The sequence below is a fragment of the Oncorhynchus mykiss genome, chromosome 9 (assembly GCF_013265735.2).
Source record: "Oncorhynchus mykiss isolate Arlee chromosome 9, USDA_OmykA_1.1, whole genome shotgun sequence".
NCBI lineage: Eukaryota > Metazoa > Chordata > Actinopteri > Salmoniformes > Salmonidae > Oncorhynchus > Oncorhynchus mykiss.
Window position 1 is genome coordinate 37,372,946 of NC_048573.1, and position 21,585 is coordinate 37,394,530.

The 21,585-nt window shown below is 42.4% G+C and overlaps 2 protein-coding genes across 4 annotated transcripts in view; one reads left to right on the forward strand and one right to left on the reverse strand.

The window, feature by feature from the left end:
- Positions 1-274: 274 nt before the first annotated feature.
- cnbpa (CCHC-type zinc finger, nucleic acid binding protein a) lies at positions 275-4,343 on the reverse strand. Of its 2 annotated transcripts, none has more exons than XM_036987917.1 (5): positions 4,186-4,343; positions 2,643-2,751; positions 2,192-2,257; positions 1,677-1,875; positions 275-1,262 (listed from the first exon to the last, which is right to left on the reverse strand). In XM_036987917.1, exons 2-5 carry the CDS (start codon positions 2,746-2,748, stop codon positions 1,145-1,147), a joined length of 489 nt encoding a protein of 162 aa, XP_036843812.1. In that variant the 5' UTR covers positions 2,749-2,751; positions 4,186-4,343; the 3' UTR covers positions 275-1,144. The 2 variants fall into 2 exon arrangements, with proteins under 2 accessions (XP_036843812.1, XP_021471231.1); XM_021615556.2 differs by having other exon boundaries at positions 2,637-2,751; positions 4,186-4,342.
- A 2,660-nt stretch (positions 4,344-7,003) lies between these two features.
- The window catches only part of raf1a (Raf-1 proto-oncogene, serine/threonine kinase a), a 44,328-nt gene continuing 29,746 nt past the window's right edge, over positions 7,004-21,585 (forward strand). Inside the window, exons 1-6 of one of the 2 annotated variants that reach the window (XM_021615557.2) lie at positions 7,004-7,280; positions 7,510-7,543; positions 17,994-18,220; positions 18,612-18,724; positions 19,069-19,171; positions 19,267-19,424. In XM_021615557.2, the coding sequence (XP_021471232.1) occupies positions 18,020-18,220; positions 18,612-18,724; positions 19,069-19,171; positions 19,267-19,424 (575 nt within the window). In that variant the 5' untranslated portion in view covers positions 7,004-7,280; positions 7,510-7,543; positions 17,994-18,019. The remainder of the gene's footprint in view (positions 7,281-7,509; positions 7,544-17,993; positions 18,221-18,611; positions 18,725-19,068; positions 19,172-19,266; positions 19,425-21,585) is intronic. The other variant, XM_021615558.2, reaches the window with a different exon arrangement.

A 21,585-nucleotide genomic window follows, 5' to 3' on the forward strand; every position in this document is an offset into this window, starting at 1 on the left:
CATGTTCTACATTCTCTGAGAAGAAAAGTCTGCTGTGGTTGCTTAGTTCTGCACTGTAACTGCTGGCCATGTCTGGGGCTACCCACAAGCAATGACTGTTTATTTGTAAGTGAATTTCAAAACTGTTGAAAGGACATTTCTAGGGTAGGGTTGTTCAACATGAAAGTTAGTTTTAGCCTCAACTGCTGACAAAGACACAACTACTGTCAAGAAAGTAGCAATACAAGACCTAGAAGAAATATAAGCATGGAAAGAAATGTAAACAATCATCCTCCCTGTGCTCCTCCAGCTTTATTGATAGTTTAAAATTACATTTCTATGTTCTAGGACTTCAGTTGCATTTCCTTCCGACTTAAAAACTGAGTACAAGCAAATGGTATTTTTACAGTAGTCTAAGTGATATTGTACAAAAATAACATTTGATTTGTGAAAACATTCTCCACTCCCAAATAACTGCGAATTCTTATGATCTGACAACTGTGTTCTTGATGCACATTTTTCCTCCAAGGTAAAAGTTTCCAAAAATCATTTTTTGGGGGAAACATCTACCTTGGACTATTTACCCATACTCCTTTAAATTGTAAACAATTATTTTTTTTCTATTATAAAAGAACTTAAGATTCTTTCAAAACGGCTTTTGTCGATATAACACATCATTTATGTTATCGCCCGGCACTTAGCTGCTTGTAGGGCCCAGATGCAGATGGGTCATATGGTGTGAACTGTTACCCATGTCATATGCTCTTGGCCAACTCATGTTATCCCGCTAAAACAAACCATACATGGAAGTTCAGGTTTCTTTTTACTCCCTTCTTACTGAGACTCACTTCCCACAAGCCCAGAGGTCCTCTATATCTCATATATTTAGTCCCATTCATTCATCTCTGCTCACCAGTGGCTTGGAAAGGGGGATTCTTTAACAAAGCATTAAACATAACACTGCTACCAAACTAAACAAAATTTTTGTGTTGAATGCAGAAAGATTTTTTTTTTTTACCCCTTTCTCAATATTACATGTCGAGAGGCTCACTGGCCCGGGACTAGCCTCGGTCAGCCAACCTTTGGCCGGTGAAGACGATTCAGAGAAAATAATACAACCAACCATCAACCAGAAAAAAATAGGAGGGGCAACAAAGGGCACTGATTATGCTGTGGCTTCAATGGTGCACTCTTTCGCAAGGTGGCCGGTGTTGCCGCACTTGTAGCAGTTCACCTCACTGGCTTTGCTGCACTGCACAGCCACATGGCCGATCTCGCCACACCTGGGGGAAGGGGAAACAGAATGTCGGTCGACCAAGCATAAGAGTTCATATTTGCATGGCTCTGTCGAACTAAACTGGAAATGGCTGCCACGGCAATGGTTTTTGCTAACTCTCAAAAAAGCACAAACATTTATAAATCTAGATACACAGCACAACTACTTGAAAGCTTGCCAATTAGATTATACATGCCTATAACTAAAGACTACAGCAAAATCATTTGTCCCCAAAAGAAGGGGGTACCAGAGACTGCATGTCACTCCTGTGAAGACTTGTCGAAACGCGTAGCGTTTGTGCTTTCAGCAGTTGTTAGTGAAGTTTGCTATGTACATGGGAACATGCAAGCATGAGTCGGTACCATGTGTTTTCATTACCACATTTTTTCCCACAAAATACTTTCACTATGTGGTCACTCACCTGTAACATTTGACTTTATCGCAAAGTTTCTGGATGTGGCCAAAGCCTCCGCAGGAATAGCACTTCTGCTCGTTGGCATGGTCGCAGTCGCGGGCCACGTGGCCAGCCTTGCCACAGCTGTAGCAACACTGCTCCCGCTCCTTCTTGGGCTCCTTGCAGTCACGGGAAATATGGCCGCTCCTGTGGCAGTTGTAGCAGGCTGAAGACAAGAAAAAGAGCGTTAAAGATTTGTGCTCTACATGAAAGCAATTAACGACATGGCTATCAATAATTAAGGCACATCTTCCAAACACCATTATTATTCAACCAACAAGAATGTGGCGTACAATGTTAATAGCAAATCCCATGTGTCCCCAGATCCTGACAGCAGGACCCAGTACATCGTGACAGTCATGAGAAAGCCAAAAATATTGCTCACTCCACCAAAGCTGAACAGGTCCAAAAGTACAAATTTACAAAAACTCTGGTTTTGAAAACCATTTGCATGTACTTAAAGGGATCAAAAGTATTCTCACCATCCTCAGTCTGTTCACAGTCCCTGGCAATGTGACCTTGCTCTCCACAGCGATAGCAGAACAGATCTAGAAGAAAAAAAAGAAAGGTGACCGAAGTTTACTCTACACTCATCCGTGAAAAGAACACTGGCAACATACGGAGGAGGAACATGCATCGTTTGGCCGCCATGTTAACCAAGTTGTGACCTAGGTGCTTGTGAACTAAATCACTAGAACAAAGTAATAGACGTTATTAAGACAACCGTGCTTCATCGTTTGAATATCCCAGTGATAACGAAGTGATATGACTGAAAGCCCCTGATAACACGGAGGCTATTTCCCATGGGAGAAGACCTTTGTAAAAAAATTAAGGCAGTTGCTTAGAATTGGTCATTTAGCTCTCCGATTGACAAACCAGTCTCACACACAGTGCAGAATTTGAGTGTCCCAAAAACAAGAAATGTACCCTTTCCTCTTCCTCTGCCCCTGCCGCGGCCACGCCCTCCAGCTTCGGGACAGTTCTTGATCCAATGCCCAGGACGGCCACATCGGAAGCACTCGCTACTGCTCATCTCCATAATCTGCAGAGAAAACAGAAATTACTGTTATTGGAAACTAAAATCACACTAGTCATTTCAAAGGAGGCAGGAATTCTAAGGGCATGTTAGACAATTCAACACAGCAGAGGCAAAGGTCAGGGTTGTCTAATAAAAGCTGGGTGGGTCAATGGCTTGTTCCTGACTCAACCATGTGCTAGCCTGAGTAGTAAGTCCTGGTATCTGGCCTGCTGGTGGCTACTAATTCTAAAATGTCTAAAAGAAGGATCGGTAAGCCACCTGTCACTATTTGCCTTGTAATGAGTTAGGCAAATGGTCTGCTGGTATGAAAGTACACGTGATAAGCATAAATGCATTAGTCTCTGAAAATAATGAAAGTATGTTAATTCAGAGTCAATACCAGCTACATTTGTGTTTGCTGAAAGGCAGCAAAAGCAGAAAGCCATGTATAAATGCAGTTACTGTAACTAGATAGATTAACTGATGGTAAATCCATCTTCGAAATATGACAACATCTTGTTTACAAGGTCGCTTGCGCAAATACAATTTCAGTAGTTAGCCACGTGCAGGATGTTATGAATATGCCAATAAGGGGGCAATGAATTAACATTTCGTGGTAGCTTCAATACCTACGGTGGTTTGGCCATGGCTACCTGCTAGACCAAGCTTAAGTGCGGGCATAAACTATTAACGTGCCTACCCTACAATACTAGTGCAGCCAGCTAGGTAGTTAGCCAGCCTACTATCTAAAAAATAGTAACACAGTAACGTTAGCTAGCTGCAGTAATGAAACATGTCACGCCTGGTCCGTTGATCGGCGAGGGTACCTAGCACACACAAACCTGGTTAACTGCAAAACAAGGATTATTCTCCCTGAAATTTTGATATACCAAATTACTATTTAGACAGATCCATTAAATTGTATTTATCTTCGGTAAAAGCATGAATGGTGCATAAGGCTTTCTGGCCTTGTCACGTTGAGATAACAGCAGCTGCTGCTGGCTGAAGAAAAACGCTATCACCACCTCTGCAGTTTTGAGTGTGGCACTAGGCCGCGTCGCAGCCATACAACATTAATCAAAATGGAAGTGATCAACCACATTCACAAATAATTCGTTTCAATAGTATATTGTTAGACACCTTAGTCGGACACATTTTAAATCAGGGAAAATACTCATTTTAATAGGGTTAATTTCCCGCGCATAACGAAAAACATCGTAGTAGCTAGCTAGCCAACGACAACAACGTTAGGCCACAGATCCAGTAGAAAAGGCTAATGCTAACGTTACCCGCGTTGACGGACATCACTCAGCAAGTCATTTCGCAATAAAAAAAAACACATGATTTCGAATATTTATTTTATGGCGCTTCTAAGTTTGACACTTTAGCTAAGGTCGGAAATAATAACGTCAATTTTTTATAATTCAAATATCTCCGTGAAATGTTTTTATTACTCACCTTCCTTAGCTAGCAACCTAGCTACGCGATTCTCTGCTGTTGACGCCTCCTCTCTCCGTTGCGCCACATGCGGTGTGAACACGAGTTTCTACAATGTGTCATTCACGTTATCCAGTCAAAGCTAACGCAGCACTTGGGCACGGTCTTTTTGCAGTACCAATGGCAAACGAGCGCATGTGGACACCGCCTTCCAAGGAGTGGCGAATCACTGAGCAAGACAGCAATCATGTCCCGCCTCCCAGGGCATCTCTCGTCTGTTGTCAAATCTCAGATGATCTCATATTTCCATCTGTTGATGTTAATTCATTTCCCATATATTTCGCGTAGAATTATCCTAAATACAATTATGGATCTTCATCTTTCCTCTTTGGGTTATATTCTAATAGCTTTCCATCTCCAAATATTCAAAATATAAGAGCGGTAGGTGTAGGATGCATCAGCGTTGTAGGCAATCAATCAAATATTATTATTGAACATTGCCCAATGAGTGGTGGATAATTTTGATAGAAGGTAAAGGTTATATCAAGTTTACCAATATTAGTGTATGGGATAAATGGATGCAGACTGACCCATCCCTGTTCCACACAGAGGTTGCATCATAGGTAGGTATTTGAGTACAGTGCTGATTAGTGAGAGACATTACACTGAATCATGGAGGCTAAGCATTTCGGCTCACTGTGCCCTGGGCGCATGGTCAGATCAATAAGTGGGAAAGATGCAATCTTAAGGGGGCCTGTACTGTCATGCACATGGAAAGGATAGGTCAATTTCACTAGGGTGGTGTGGGATATTGAAACCCATAAAAGCATTGTCCATCTAGACTCTAGAGGGATTCTCTAAATTAAATTGCATCATTTTGATATAATGAATACCAGTGACTGGACACTTCTCCCTGACATAATGGTTTTCTGGTTTCCTCCCAACCCTGCAGCTGATGTTGCACTGATGATGAGACTGCATCCTAGTGGTTACCTTAAGATCATACAGTGATAAAGCCCTGCCCTCATCCTCTTAGGCTGCATGCAAAGTGTTTGCATTGGTATTAGTGGGATTTGTTGATGTCAGGATATGAATGAGGTAGGTGCTTTAATGGAGGTTTTTGGAATGGAAATTAAATCAAATATATGATCAGAAAATGGTGAGCATTTGACAGGAAAGAGATGATATATGCAGCTAAAAAGGTTATGATGATCAAAGCATTTTTGACAAGGATGTCATCTGCCTTGTGTATTCAGTGTGTGCCCATCGCGTCAAGGAGAGCAGGCTGGTCTGTGCTCGTGAGGAAAGCAACATTGCTACACTGAACTAAAGCGGTCTGATCATTCTCCTCCTCAATTGGCCTTGGCGATAGAACTCTGAAGTCTTCAGTGTCATCATCCGTGGTTACCTCAGGGGACCTTCGGCTGGGGATCTGATCTTGATCACATGATCAATTGAGTAGTTGGTTTGAAGGTAAGATAAGATCCTAAGATCCAACTGCTCTATTTAACAGTGTACGCTTGTCCTTTGCTATGAGAAAGTAATCCATTTCATGATGAGAACATGTCTCAAATAGGATAGATGCAGTATTTTGAGATTCAATTTTAAATTGTTAGGCTACCAATATTTTTCTATTTCAAGTCACCAGGATTTTAAAATCCCCTGTAAAAAATCAAATGGACAGGCCTAGTTTGATCACTATTTACACAGTTAAACTCAGTTAGTTAACCTGACAATTGACTCATCAGTTGACTCCTGGTACAGATACAAAATACATACAACCTTTAGAAAAATAGCCTAATGTAGGATGTCCACTGAATTAGTCTTTAGGTAGTGTCTTATTTTCACCAGATGATGGGGTGCTTGTTATTCTTTTTATGGATTTCTCATTCTGCAACTGATTAACAGCATATATTTTTATATCCAGTACCTTCAGAAAGTATTCATATCCCTTGACATATTCCACATTTTGTTGTGTTACAGCCTGAATTCAAAATGGATTAAATTGTTGTTTTTTTATCACCCATCTACAAACAATATCAATAGGTTCCCTTCTTTGCGGGGCAGTGGAAAACTTCCCTGGTCTTTGTGGTTGAAACTGTGTTTGAAATTCACTGCTTGACTGAGGGACCTTACAGATAATTGTATGTGTGGGGTACAAAGATGAGGTAGTCATTCAAAAATCATGTTAAACACTATTAATGCAAACAGAGTGAGTCCATGCAAGTTATTATGTGACTTGTTAAGCACATTTTTACTCCTGAATTTATTTAGGCTTGCCATAACAAACATCATTCCACTTTGACATTATGGGTTATTGTGTCAATTTAATCCATTTAAATTCAGGCTGTAACACAACAACATGTGGAAAAAGTGAAGGAGTGTGAATACTTTCTGGAGACACTTCTGTATGGTCTACAAAAAGTATTGAGTAATATCATTTCCTGCTTTTAATCTTAATTCAGCATACATTGCATAGATTCACAGATATTTGCAATTGAGCAATGTCATTTTTGTTTTGAAATGTTGATAGAATGGCTTATATTTCGGTGTAACAGGCCTACTTTTCAATCTCAACACTGTAATTGTATTCATCCTAAATGCCCCCACCTTTAGATAGCTAGGCTAAATGTTGTCTCGTTTGTGTGCTGTATGTCAGGCCCCAACCTGCATCACACGTTCATAGTGCAGTAATACCATGTGGTTGTTTTCTATTAGGCTACACCTCCACTTTTTTGGACTTTGTTTTCTTTTCACCAGTTATTGACATAAAAAGTAAATATCAATGAGTGTCAGAGTGGGTGGGCTTAAATTTGTGTCCACATTATGGCGCAGTGAGTGTGTATGGCTGAAATTATATTTATGACTGCAGGGTCCTGTTTCAATCACTGGCGTCAGGCAGGCGCACGACACGAACTCAAAAGTATTTCACCTTCTTGCATATCGCCGTAAATATTGCGAACAACATAACTAGGCTACAACAACTTTTTGAGTTTTAATTTGCCATCAACCTAATAGAAGCTTGCGGTTCTAGTATCCTTCACTTGTGACTTTGAGAAGGTGTCTCTGTTGGACCTGTAGGACCTAGGCTACAGTCATTTTTTTCCCCACTCAGCGTAAGTAATGGAAGAAAGACTAAATATATTTTTAGGGATTGGTTAAGTAACCCATCGGGTTTTCCTAGTCGGTGGACATTATTGCATACATGTGAATGTTTTGGTAGCTTACATTGATACATTGTTACTTTTTTTCCGGGCTCCACATTTTGGATTAATCATAATAACACGCTACTTTTTTCTCCCTGAATGCGTTGCGATGATGTCATCGACTCTACATTTCCTCCAGTTATGGCGGAGCTGAAGTTTTCTAACTTGTCGTGGTAAGTTTGCTCTGACAGTGCCATTAATTCTGCACAAAATTGGATTGCAGCTGTCGTCTTTCTCCCGTTCCATTTCACTGCGAGTCTTGTTGGAGTCAGTAATTATTGTGATAGGAGAATGGTGATGTGTGAAGTTTCGGTTGCTGTTGGAGTTAGGATCGTACGGGAAATGGGCCTAGATGGGCTGTTGTCATTTTTTATACAGCGTGGCATTGTTTATGCTACTTCAATCTAACAGTCTTTAGAGGAAATTTGGACTTAACCTGGCAAATTATAGGACTGAGAATTCAGTCATTTCTACCACTATTCTCCTCCACAAATGTATTGACTTATCTTGTGAAATGTATATAACACATTCTTTGCATTATTCTCATTCTATAACACACTGAGATTTGTGTAGTATAGCAAGGTTACTTTATAGAACATGTTTAGTTATTGCATTGCATACATTTTCACACTGTAATGTAGTAAGTAGGCCTGTGAACTGATTGTGATAAATCTAAGGGAATTGTTTTGCTGTCGGTGTTTGTTCAAGAACGTCAGCTCTGCGCAGTGTTGCGCAAAGGAGGGAACGGGACAAAAATAATCTGTTACCGGATGACTACGCAGAGCGTTGCAAAATAAATGTAGAAATCTATGTTATTCAATTATTGCACCCACACTGCTCGCGCACGTCAACGAGCGTCTGTTGACGAACTCCTTTCTATTTCTGACACAGATCGTGCTGCCCCTTCCTTCTCCTCATTGGTTTATAGAAGCAGGTACCCATGTGCCATCTCCTCATCTCCCCACGTGGGTGATTGATAGACGAACTGTGCTGCTGGTCGGTGTAGTAATACTATGAAAGTTTAGATGCCAATCACCATATAAGTTCAAAGATGAAAAGCCTGGTAGGAGGAGAGATGACGACTAGAAACGATTCGGTTCACTGTTTTGTGTGTGGATTAATTGTCGGAGTAGAGGACCTTGTGCATTTCAGGTAAAATAACAACTCAATGTTTATATCCCAGGACAAATTAGCTAGCAACAGCAAGCTAGCTAAATAGGACAAATTACCATAAATATTTCATGCTTTTCGATCTGTTCCCTAATTAATATAATTGGTTCAGAGTTTGTTTTGATATTTTAATCTACGTGTCATGATCGCCTTTGGTGTAGAGGGACAAAATAAATGTATGATGGCGAACGCGCACAGCCGGTTTGGTATAGGAATCAGTTCTATTTCTGATGCAGATCCTGCTGCAAGTCCTGCCTCTCCCATCTCCTCATTGGTTTATAGAAGCAGGTACCTACATGCCATCTCCTCATTGGTTATACCCACGTGGGTGACTGAAAGACGAACGAGGTCAGTGGCGGTAATGCACCTAATTTATGAAAGTTGCCAATTACAATATAAAGTCAAGAGAAGAAAAGCCTGGAAGGAAGAGAGATGCCTAGAAACGATTTGGTTGAATGTTTTATGGGTGGATTAATTGGCGGAGTAGAGGACCTTGTGCTTTTCAGGTAAAATAACAATTCAATGTTTATATCCCAGGACAAAATAGCTAGCAAGTTCAAGCTAACTTGCTAAATTGCCATAAATGTTTAATGCTTTTCGACCTGTCCCCAAATTAATATATTTGGTTCAGAGTTTGTTTTGATACTTTAACCTGCGTGTCGTGATCGCGTTTGGTGTGGAGGGACAAAATATATTTATGCACGATGGTGCACGCGCGCAGCCGGTTTGGGTTACGTGTTAGGCTTGTGTCCTTTCACTAAACATTCCAACAATGTGTATGTGTTCACTAGATGACTGACAGGGGGCGCTGTTCTGAAGTCACTGTCCGCCATTTTGATACTCCTGATAAGGAAAAGCTTCCATAAGAATTCATGGGAATTTACAGTATCAATGTAATGTTGTGAATACAAAAATACATGCATTTAATTATTATTATTTTTTGTAGTGGGGACTGCAACATAAGAACTCTATTAAAAATGTCAATGTTTTAACATTTTACATTTTTATTGGCTTCTGTTCAGTTCATACAATTCTATGTATTGTTTAAAAAAAAGTGTGCATTAGAGTGTCTGTAATAGGATTTTTTTTTTATCTTCCAAAACCTGTAGCTGTTGAAATTAAAACAACACAATGTCGATTATTATAATGTAAAGCTGGAGAAGCTAATGCATCCCATAATAATGTTTTCAATATTGCTGACCAATTTAAAGATCAATCTGTTGTACAGTTACTTCCACTTGAAGCCAGTAAAAAGAAATTGCAATAGTCAAGATCAATACATTTCTCTTAGTACAATAAACCTAGGAGCTCTCTTACAACAATAGATTGCAGTCAGAGTGCAGTATAACTGCAGTACACTGTAGGGTAACTGCAGTTAGAGTGCAGTATAACTGCAGTATGCTGCAAATACTGCGTCCCAAATAACACTTTTTTATTGCAGTAATTTTGCAATATTTCTGCAGTAGTAACCTCAGTCTGCAGATAGACATTATTGAGCTAAAAGCTTAACGCGCTGCATGTCCCGCTCCCATTTACTCATTGTTTTTTTGCGAGCATACTAACCTACGTGGGTGATTGAGAGATGAACGAGGTCCACAAACTAGTCCAGTTGGTGGCGGTAATGCTAATGCACCTTTAAAATTGGTTTCCAACCACCATATAAAATCCACAGAAGAAGAGCAAGAAGATAGATGAATCAAAGAAAACGAACTAAAACCTAAAGTAGGTTTCCCCTTTTACCTGTGGATTAATTGTCGTGGTAGAGAACACACAATTTTGTGTGACTCAGAATTTGTTTAAATTCGAAGAAGATCCAGCTAAAAAAGGAACATGCTGGTTGAATCAATGTTGTTTCTATTTAACCTTAATGAAATTATGTTGAACCAATGTGGAATAGACGTTGAATTGACGTCTGTGCCCAGTGGGTATGCATTTCAGGTAAAATAACAACCCAATGTTTATCTCCCAGGACAAGTTAGCTAGCAACACCAAGCTAGCTAAATGTCCATGACCGTTTTCATGTGTGTTTCAACCTGTCTCCAAATTAATATAGTTGGTTCACAGTTGGTTTTGGTATTTTAACCTCCATCGCACGCATGTTGATTTTGTCCATCCACACCAGATGCGATCGTGACACACAGGTTAAAATGCACAGATTAAAAGGGGAACCTAGTTTGTTTTTAGTTATTAATTAAAGATAACTATCTCATCCTTTATCTTTCAAGCATCCATGTGGGTTTGTATCTTCCTGATACCCAATAACTTGCAGCGTGTGGAGCGTCTCAAATAGAACCAAATTCTATTTTAGCGCTTGGCTATACAGACGCTTATTCACATGTGCGATCTGCGTCAGTGAAATGATTGAATAACATGTATGTGTACAGTTATTTTGCAACGCTCGCGCACACAACGTGGCTGGTGAAAAAAAGAAAGTCTATATACAGTGTGTGCAAATGGCGTGAGGAGGTAAGGCAATAAATAGGCCATAGTAGCAAAGTAATTACAATTTAGCAGATTAACACTGGAGTGATAGATGAGCAGATGATGATGAGCAGTTGATGGTGTGTAAGTAGTGATACTGGTGTGCAAAAGAGCAGTAAAGTAAATAAAAACAATATGAGGGATGGCAGCAGAGAACTGGAAGGTCACTGGCAGCAGAGAACTGGAAGGAAAGGCAGGCAAAGGAGGTGTTGGCTCTGGGGATGACCAGTGAGATATACCTGCTGGAGCGCGTGCCACGGGTGGGTGTTATCGTGACCAGTGAGCTGAGATAAGGCGGAGCTTTACCTAGCATAGACTTATAGATGACCTGGAGCCAGTGGGTCTGGCGGCGAATATGTAGCAAGGGCCAGCCGACTAGGGCATACAGGTCGCAGTGGTGGGTAGTATAAGGCGTAACAAAACGGATGGTACTTCTTAGTGAGTCCAATAAATAAACACCATCTTTGTCACAATTTGTCTTTGTAGTGCTGGATGACGCTAGACTGGCTAACACCTAACACTTAAAGTCTGATGTTGTTGGCACAGTGCGTTGATAATGAAGGAGGCTGTGGTTGACTATCTTTTGTGTCTTTCTCACTCAAACACCAACACGCACAGCCAAACACAGCCCCCGAGCAATCCCAACAACGAGGTCTCAACCCCCGAGGATTTTTGTTGTTGTTCAAAGAACCAATCAAACCTGTTGCACAATTTCTGAGTGAATATTGCATTAACTAGTGGCCTCCTTTCCAGACCAGTGTGGTCACAGCTCTCCCTGCACTGTGGGTCATGTCAGCTAGGCTAGGATGACACTGCATTGTCTGCATGAAGGCAGCTGGAGGAGTATCAATGTCCATTTCTCTAACAAGTGCAATTGCTCCTGCCCCAGTGACAAAGCGTGCTTATGGCAGGGACTGGAAAAATTATATTTCATTGGCATTCGTTGCTGGTCCACCCACTTCCTACCCTGTACATTTTGAACACAACTCCAACTGAGGTATGGTGGTCTCACCAGCTGTGGTCGTGTACCTGTTGAGTAGGCCCTTGGTTTTGTGTTCTGACCTGTGAACCTTGTGGGGTTAAAGTTTACAACAGTAGTCAATCATCTCTGTCATGTCAACTGTTCTCTGTTTAAGATGTTTCTCTTGTGTCCACACGACCAGAGACAGTATTTACATTTCTTGTGTTTATGTGTGCTGCTGCATTTGTATTGAAAACAAGATCGAAGCAGGTGCATATTTGTAGTAAAATGGGCCAAAGGGCTTGTTGTTACAATTTGATGAGATCTATCAACTAGAAAGTGCTCTTGTTTTCAGATAATTATTGATTGCAATGAGGATTATTTACCACCACAGACAGATGCCGGCACTAAGACCGCACTCAGCCAGCTGTATAAGGAAATAAGCAAACAGGAAACCACTCACCCAGGTGTGGCGCTCCTAGTGGCCGGAGACTTTAATGCAGGGAAACATATCAGTTCTTCCAAATCTCTATCCACATGTTAAATGTGCAACCAGAGGGAAAACATTTTTCGATCACCTGTACTCCACACACAGAGATGCGTACAGAGCTCGCCCTCCATTTGGTAAATCCGACCACAACTCTATCCTCTTGATTCCTGCTTACAAGCAAACATGAAAGCAGGAAGCACCAGTGACTTGGGTCTATAAAAAAATGTTCAGATGAAGCAGATGCTAAACTACAGGACTGTTTTGCTATCACAGACTGGAACATGTTCCGGGATTCTTCCCATGACATTGAGGAATACACCACATCAGTCACTGGTTTATCAATAAGTGCATTGAGGACGTCATCCCCACAGTGACTGTACGTACATACCCCAACCAGAAGCCATGGATTACAGGCAACATTCACACTGAGCTAAAGGGTAGAGCTGCCGCTTTCAAGGTGCGGAACTCTAACCCGGAAGCTTACAAGAAATCCCGCTATGCCCTGCGATAAACCATCAAACAGGCAAAGCGTCAATACAGGGCTAAGATTGAATCATACTACACCGGCTCCGACGCTCATCGGCTGTGGCAGGGCTTGCAAACTATTACAGACTACAAAGGGAAGCACAGCCGCGAGCTGCCCAGTGACACGAGCCTACCAGACGAGCTAAATAATTTCTATGCTCGCTTCGAGGCAAGCAACACTGAGGCATGCATGAGAGCATCAGCTGTTCGGCACGACTGTGTGATCACGCTCTCCGTAGCCAACGTGAGTAACACCTTTAAACAGGTCAACATTCACAAGGCTGCGGGGACAGATGGATTACCAGGACGTGTGCTCCGGGCATGTGCTGACCAACTGGCAGGTGTCTTCACTGACATTTTCAACATGTCCCTGATTGAGTCTGTAATATCAACATGCCTCAAGCAGACCACCATAGTCCCTGTGCCCAAGAACACAAAGGCAACCTGCCTAAATGACTACAGACCCGTGGCACTCACGTCCGTAGCCATGAAGTGCTCTGAAAGGCTCATACTGGCTAACCTCAACACCATTATCCCAGAAACCCTAGACCCAATCCAATTTGCATACCGCCCCAACAGATCCACAGATGATGCAATCTCTATTGCACTCCACACTGCCCTTTCCCACCTGGACAAAAGGAACACCTATGTGAGAAAGCTATTCATTGACTACAGCTCAGCGTTCAACACCATAGTACCCTCAAAGCTCATCACTAAGCTAAGGATCCTGGGACTAAACACCTCCCTCTGCAACTGGATCCTGGACTTCCTGACGGGCCGCTCCCAGGTGGGGAGGGTAGGTAGCAACACATCTGCCATGCTGATCCTCAACACTGGAGGTCCCCAGGGGTGCGTGCTCAGTCCCCTCCTGTACTCCCTGTTCACCCACGACTGCATGGCCAGGCACGACTCCAACACCATCATTAAGTTTGCTGACGACACAACATCACCGACAATGACGAGACAGCCTATAGGGAGGAGGTCAGAGAACTGGCTGGGTGGTGCCAGAATAACAACCTATCCCTCAACGTAACCAAGATCAAGGAGATGATTGTGGACTACAGGAAAAGGAGCACCGAGCATGCCCCCATTCTCATCGACGGGGCTGTAGTGGAGCAGGTTGAGAGCTTCAAATTCCTTGGTGTCCACATCAACAACAAACTATAATGGTCCGAACACACCAAGACAATCGTGAAGATGGGACGACAAAGCCTATTCCCCCTCAGGAAACTAAAAAGATTTGGCATGGGTCCTGAGATCCTCAAAAGGTTCTACAGCTGCAACATCGAGAGCATCCTGACCGGTTGCATCACTGCCTGGTACGGCAATTGCTCGGCTTCCGATCGCAAGGCACTTCAGAGGGTGGTGCGTCTGGCCCAGTACATCACTGGGGCAAAGCTGCCTGCCATCCAGGACCTCTACACCAGGCGGTGTCAGAGGAAGGCCCTGAAAATTGTCAAAGACCCCAGCCACCCCAGTTATAGACTGTTCTCTCTACTACCGCATGGCAAGCGGTATCGGAGTGCCAAGTCTAGGACAAAAAGGCTTCTCAACAGTTTTTACCCCCAAGCCATAAGACTCCTGAACAGGTAACCAAATGGTTACCCAGACTATTTGCATTGTGTGCCCCCCCCCAACCCCTCTTTTACACTGCTGCTACTCTCTGTTCATCTTATATGCATAGTCACTTTAACTATACTTTCATGTACATACTACCTCAATTGGCCCGACCAACCAGTGCTCCCGCACATTGGCTAACCGGGCTATCTGCATTGTGTCCCACCACCCGCCAACCCCTCTTTTTTACGCTAGTGCTACTCACTGTTCATCATATATGCATAGTCACTTTAACCATACCTACATGTACATACTACCTCAATAAGCCTGACTAACAGGTGTCTGTATATAGCCTTGCTACTCTTTTTTTCAAATGTCTTTTTACTGTTGTTTTATTTCTTTACTTACCTACACACACACATACACATACTTTTTTTCCCTCCGCACTATTGGTTAGAGCCTGTAAGTAAGCATTTCACTGTAAGGTCTACAGTTGAAGTGATGAAGTGAAATAGCAAATGATAACAGAATAATTATGATCAAATTAAAGTAAAGACAGTCAGTGTCCAAACATCCTCCTGACAGAACAATTAAATATTACTCCAAGAACTTCCTTCCACCAAAGAGTACACATGAACATGTATTTGGGTTCAATCACTTCAACAGTCTACACCTGTTGTATTCGGCGCACGTGACAAACTTTGATTTGAAAATATGCTATTTGAAGCGTTTCTTTCCAAAAGGCAATATCCATTTTCAGATAGGTTGGTAAATTTGTTTTTATTGGGTTTTTTTTCCACTATCTAATCATGGCAACGGGATTGTTCAGAAATATATATATTTGTTCAAAATGTATTTTTATGAATCAATACAGTAATATGAGATCTGAATGTAAAACATTTACATTGGACATTTTAGTAATTTAGCACATGCTCCTATCCAGACCGACTTACAGTTAGTGCATTCATCTTAAGATAGCTAGATGAGACATCCACATATCACAGTCAAATATACAGTATACAAATATTCCATTCCAGCTAAACAATGAATATACAGTGTTTTGCCCCCCAAAAATATTTTTGATACACTCCTAAAATCTGGCAATCAAAAATCTGAGAACAGTAATACAGTTGAAGTTGAAAGTTAACATGCACTTAGGTTGGAGTCATTAAAACTTGTTTTTCAACCACTCCACAAATTTCGTGTTAACAAACTATAGTTTTTGCAAGTTGGTTAGGACATCTACTTTGTGCGTGACACAAGTAATTTTTCCAACAATTGTTTTCAGACAGATTATTTCACTTATAATTCACTGTATCACAATTCCAGTGAGTCAGAAGTTTACATACACTAAGTTGACTGTGCCTTTAAACAGTTTGGAAAATTCCAGAAAATGACTTCCAAAGTTGTGGCAAAATGGCTTAAGGACAACAAAGTCAAGGTATTGGAGTTGCCAACACAAAGCTCTGACCTCAACCCTATAGAAAATCTGTGGGCAGACCTGAAAAGGTGTGTGCGAGCAAGGCGGTCTACAAACCTGACTCAGTTACACCATCTCTGTCAGGAGGAATGGGCCAAAATTCACCTTCAACTTATTGTGTGTGGGAAGCTTGTGGAATGCTACCTGAAGCATTTGACTCAAGTTAAATATTTGAAAGGCAATGCTACCAAATATGAATTAAGCGTATTGTGGCGTACAGCAGGTCAGCCACCAGCAGGAGACTCGTCGAGGACTGGTAAGGCTCGTCGAGGACTGATGGAGTATACATCATGAGGCGATGGCTCAATCTGCTGGACGGGCTCGACGGGCTCTCCAAACCCCAAGCTAGCGTTCGAGGAGGTGGAGTACCTGGGGTATTTGATCGGACGGGGGAACGTCAAGCCCCAGGAGAGGAAGGTTCACGCTGTGCTTGACTGGTCCGTTCCACGCACCAAGTCACAGGTCAAGTCCTTCCTGGGACTGGCAGGATACTATAGCCGGTTTTTCCCCAACTTTGCGGCTATAGCTCACCGATATAACCAGGGCCCGCCTCCCGAAAACAGTGAAATGGACGGACGAGACAGAAGCGCTGTGCTCCCATCCGATTCTGGTAACGCCTGATTTCCAGGTGCCGATGGTGGTCCAGACGGACGCATGTGATACGGGACTAGGGCCGTTCTGTCCCAGGTACATGAGGGGGAGGAGCACCCCATCATGTACATCAGCGAAAAGCTGATGCCTAGGGAAAAGAAATAGCCGGGAAGTGGGCGCTAGACACTCAAGTATTACCTGCTAGGTCCCCACTTCACCCTGGTCACGGACCATGCTCCCCTGGTCTGGCTGGCCCGGGGAAAGGACATGAACAATCGGGTCACCAGGTGGTTCTTGTCCCTTCAACACTTCTCTTTTTCTGTTGTGCACAGGTCAGGGGCGAAGCATGGAAACGCGGAGGCCCTATCGAGAAGGGAGACTTATGACAGTCCACTCCCCAACAGAGCTAAGGGGGGGTTGTGTGGCGAACAGCAGGTCAGCCACCAGGGGGAGACTCCTCGAGGCCTGGTGACAGATGGAGTACACATCACGAGGTGATGGCTCCATCTGCTGGACGTGCCAGGTCTCGACGGGCTCTCCAGCCAGGACTAATTGGGTCTGATTGGGAGCTGGTGAGTAATCAAGGACGGATTGCTCACCAGCTGTGCAAGGCCCATAAAGCTGCCAGAAGGGCAGCACACAGGGAAACTGAGCTAATTCTTCTCTGTCCGTGTCTGATCTGGTTAAACGTCTTGACCAAAACCCCTGGTCTGCCACAGTATGTCAACTTCTGACCCACTGGAAATGTGATGAAAGAAATAAAAGCTGAAATAAATAATTCTCTCTACTATTCTGATATTTCACATTCTTAAAATACATTTGTGATCCTAACTGACCTAAGACGGGGACTTTTCACTCTGATTAAATGTCAGGAATTGTGAAAAACTGAGTTTAAATGTATTTGGCTCAGGTGTATGTAAACTTCCGCCTTCAACTGTATGTTACACACACATGAAGCGCTCATTTCTGGTGAAAAAAACACATATGATCAATTATAGCATTTTGGAAATAAATTCTTAATTTGTGCTTTGATTTTGAATCTTTGCAGGTGCTTTGTTTTGTGTGTGTTGATATGTAGCAGATGTGCTGGTGAACCACGCTTGCATGATGAGTAACGTTGCCTTAAGGTTTGCATTTGCTACCTGAGCTAATTATAGGCAGGATACTCAATTTCGAATTTCAAACCCATTCGTTTATAAATATATCGATTTTTGTCACAAAACACATTTTCTCACCCAACATGTAACCTCACACAACTTTACTTGCTCTAAACAGAGTCATCCAGTGTCATGTGTAGAAACCTTGCCTAGTTCAGTCTACTGACTTGGCTGACCTCTAGTGTAGCCTGATATTTCTCTGTGTCCCCAGAGCCCTGAAGGCACTAGTGTTTGCTGATGGAGCACCTCCAGGGAGCGTGGAAGACCCTAAGCAACGGCTTTGGAATGAAGGACTCTGTTTTCGAGGGCCCCTGCCTCTCCCCCACCATGGTTCAGGGCTTTCCCTACCAGCGCCGCTCCTCAGACGACAGCAAGATCCCCGACTCTAAGACCAGCAGCACCATCCGAGTCTACCTCCCCAACCAGCAGCGCACTGTGGTGAGTCTAATAGAATAATAATATTAATGTTGTAACTAACGGTACATTTCATTTGAAGAGCCTTTCAAAACACCCAAAGACACTGGACACATGGACACAGTAGTTCAGAGGACAGGGAGTGAGTGGGATTACTGAAACAACAACAACAAAGACACACTGTTGTACTGCTGTTGTTTTTGAGTGAGTGCTTAATTAACTGAGTCACCTAAGTGTGGCAGTTTATTGGTGGAAAATTGCTGCCTAAATTGATTGTCACCATCATACAGACACACCGACCATTATCCCAAATCATCCCATTATCCCAAAATATAATGTATTATGCACATGTTTGTGTTTTAACTAGTCACGTTAAGTGTTGTTGTTGTTAAGTGTGTTTGTTGTGGTCCCCCAGGTGAACGTGAGGCCAGGTATGACCCTGCACAGCTGCCTGATCAAAGCGCTGAAGGTGCGGGGTCTGCAGCCGGAGTGCTGTGCTGTCTTCAGACTGCACCCAGGACAGAGGAGGTATGCACTAGGCACTGGAGAGGGAGATCAGAGTGGTGTCACTGGCTCTCTCCGCAGTGTCAGTGACAGTTATCCCTAACCACTGACACAGGGTCAGATATTATTTCACCCGCCTAATATTTAAAGCTAGGATTGAGAGTGGGACAATCTGATCCTAGATCTGTGGTTAGGGGAAACTTATACCATTTTTTTTTTCAGCCACGTGGTTAAACTTTTCTGCAAAAAGCTTTCTACAGCTATTCCACCTTTCAGGTTAAGACGTATTGAATGACCTATTCTTGTCTTGGTCTGTAGTCTCCAGTAGGTGTTACCTTACTAAATGTGTCATGTCCCTTTCCTAACAGTAAAAAGTCACGTATGGATTGGAATACCGACTCTACCTCACTAATTGGGGAAGAACTGCTGGTGGAAGTGTTAGATCATGTCCCCTTGACGACGCACAACTTTGTAAGTGGCCCATACATAATTTTACACCATCCACCCAGGCCGTTACTATTGACTGGAAAATAAACAAGTACTTAATTCTCCTCTTTAACTTTCAGGTTCGGAAAACATTTCTTAAGTTGGCCTTCTGCGATATATGCCAGAAGTTCCTTTTGAACGGTTTCCGTTGCCAAACATGCGGCTACAAATTCCATGAGCATTGCAGCACCAAAGTGCCCACCATGTGTGTGGATTGGAGCAACATCAGACAGCTCCTGTAAGTCTCCTCTCCTCTTACTGTGCAGAGCAAAACAAAAAGTCTGCCAACACCCAACTGTTTGTATTGAATAGCCAGAACACTTACAAAACAATATGAATGTTAAGTACAACTATATATCAATCGGTGAATAAAGGATGCTATGAACATTAAAGCATAGGGGATAAATGAATGTACTGCTCTCACAGTCTGCATTGTTGATAGCTGTTCAGAACAAATAGATACAAATGACATGTTCTACAAAGGAAACCTCCAATTGATGAGAACAGTGTTGTCAGGATAAAGTGTAACCTCTGTTGATATGGTTTATGTAGTAGAGTAGTTCATAGGGACCCAGTTTTGCATACAGGCACTGGAAATAGAGAATTGTTTTGCATACAGGCACTGGAAATAGAGAATTGTTTTGCATACAGGCACTGGAAATAGAGAATTGTTTTGCATACAGGCACTGGAAATAGAGAATTGTTTTGCATGCAACTCCATATTTCAACAGTAAGCATGTATAGATGGCTATCACTGGCAATGAAGGGATACATAACTCATTTTATCTGGCAACCTTCCATGGTGCTTTCTTTATCCTGAAGTATTTTCAACAGATCTACAGTTGAAGTCGGAAGTTTACATACACTTAGGTTGGAGTCATTAAAACTAGTTTTTCAACCACTCCACAAAATGTATTGTTAACAAACTATAGTTTTGGCAGATCTACTTTGTGCGTGACACAAGTAAATTTTCCAACAATTGTTTACAGACAGATTATTTCACTTATACTTCACTGTATCACAATTCCAGTGGGTCAGAAGTTTACATACACTAAGTTGACTGTGCCTTTAAACAGCTTGGAAAATTCCAGAAAATGATGTCATGGCTTTAGCAGCTTCTGATAGGCTAATTGACATCATTTGATGTACCTATGGATGTATTTCAAGGCCTACCTTCAAACTCAGTGCCTCTTTGCTTGACATCATGGGAAAATCAAAAGAAATCAGCCAAGACCACAGAAAATAAATTGTAGACCTCCACAAGTCTGGTTCATCCTTGGGAGCAATTTCCAAACGCCTGAAGGTGCCACGTTCATCTGTACAAACAATAGTATGCAAGTATAAACACCATGGGGCCACACAGCCGTCATACCGCTCAGGAAGGAGACACGATCTGTCTCCTAGAGATGAACGTACTTTGGTGCGAAAAGTGCAAATCAATCCCAGAACAACAGCAAAGGACCTTGTGAAGATGCTGGAGGAAACGGATACAAAGGTATCTATATCCACAGTAAAACGAGTCCTGTATCGACATAACCTGAAAGGCCGCTCAGCAAGGAAGTGCACATGGGGACAAAGATTGTACTTTTTGGAGAAATGTCCTCTGGTCTGATGAAACAAATCTAGAACTGTTTGGCCATAATGACCATTGTTATGTTTGGAGGAAAAAGGGGGAGGCTTGCAAGCCGAAGAACACCATCCCAACCGTGAAGCACGGGGGAGACAGCATCATGTTGTGAGGGTGCTTTGCTGCAGGAGGACTGGTGCACTTCACAAAATAGATGGCATCATGAGGAGGAAAATTGTGTGGATATATTGAAGCAACATCTCAAGACATCAGTCAGGAACTCAAAGCTTGGTCTCAAATGGACAATGACCCCTAGCATACTTCCAAAGTTGTGGCAAAATGGCTTAAGGACAACAAAGTCAAGGTATTGGAGTGACCATCACAAAGCCCTGACCTCAATCCCATAGAAAATCTGTGGGCAGAACTGAAAAAGCATGTGCGAGCAAGGAGGCCTACAATCCTGAGTAAGTTACAACAGCTCTGTCGGGAGGAATGGGCCAAAATTCAGCCAACTTATTGAGGGAAGCTTTTGGAAGGCTACCACTGACACGTTTGACCCAAGTTAAAAAATGTAAAGGCAATGCTACCAAATACTAATTTAGTGTATGTAAACTTCTGACCCACTGAGGATGTGATGAAAGAAATAAAAGCTGAAATAAATAATTCTCTCTACTATTATTCTGACATTAAACATTCTTAAGATAAGGTGGTGATCCTACCTGACCTAAGACAGGGAATTTCTACTCTGATTAAATGTCAGGAATTGTGAAAAACTGAGTTTAAATGTATTTGGCTCAGGTGTGTGTAAACTTCTGACTTCAACTGTTTCTCT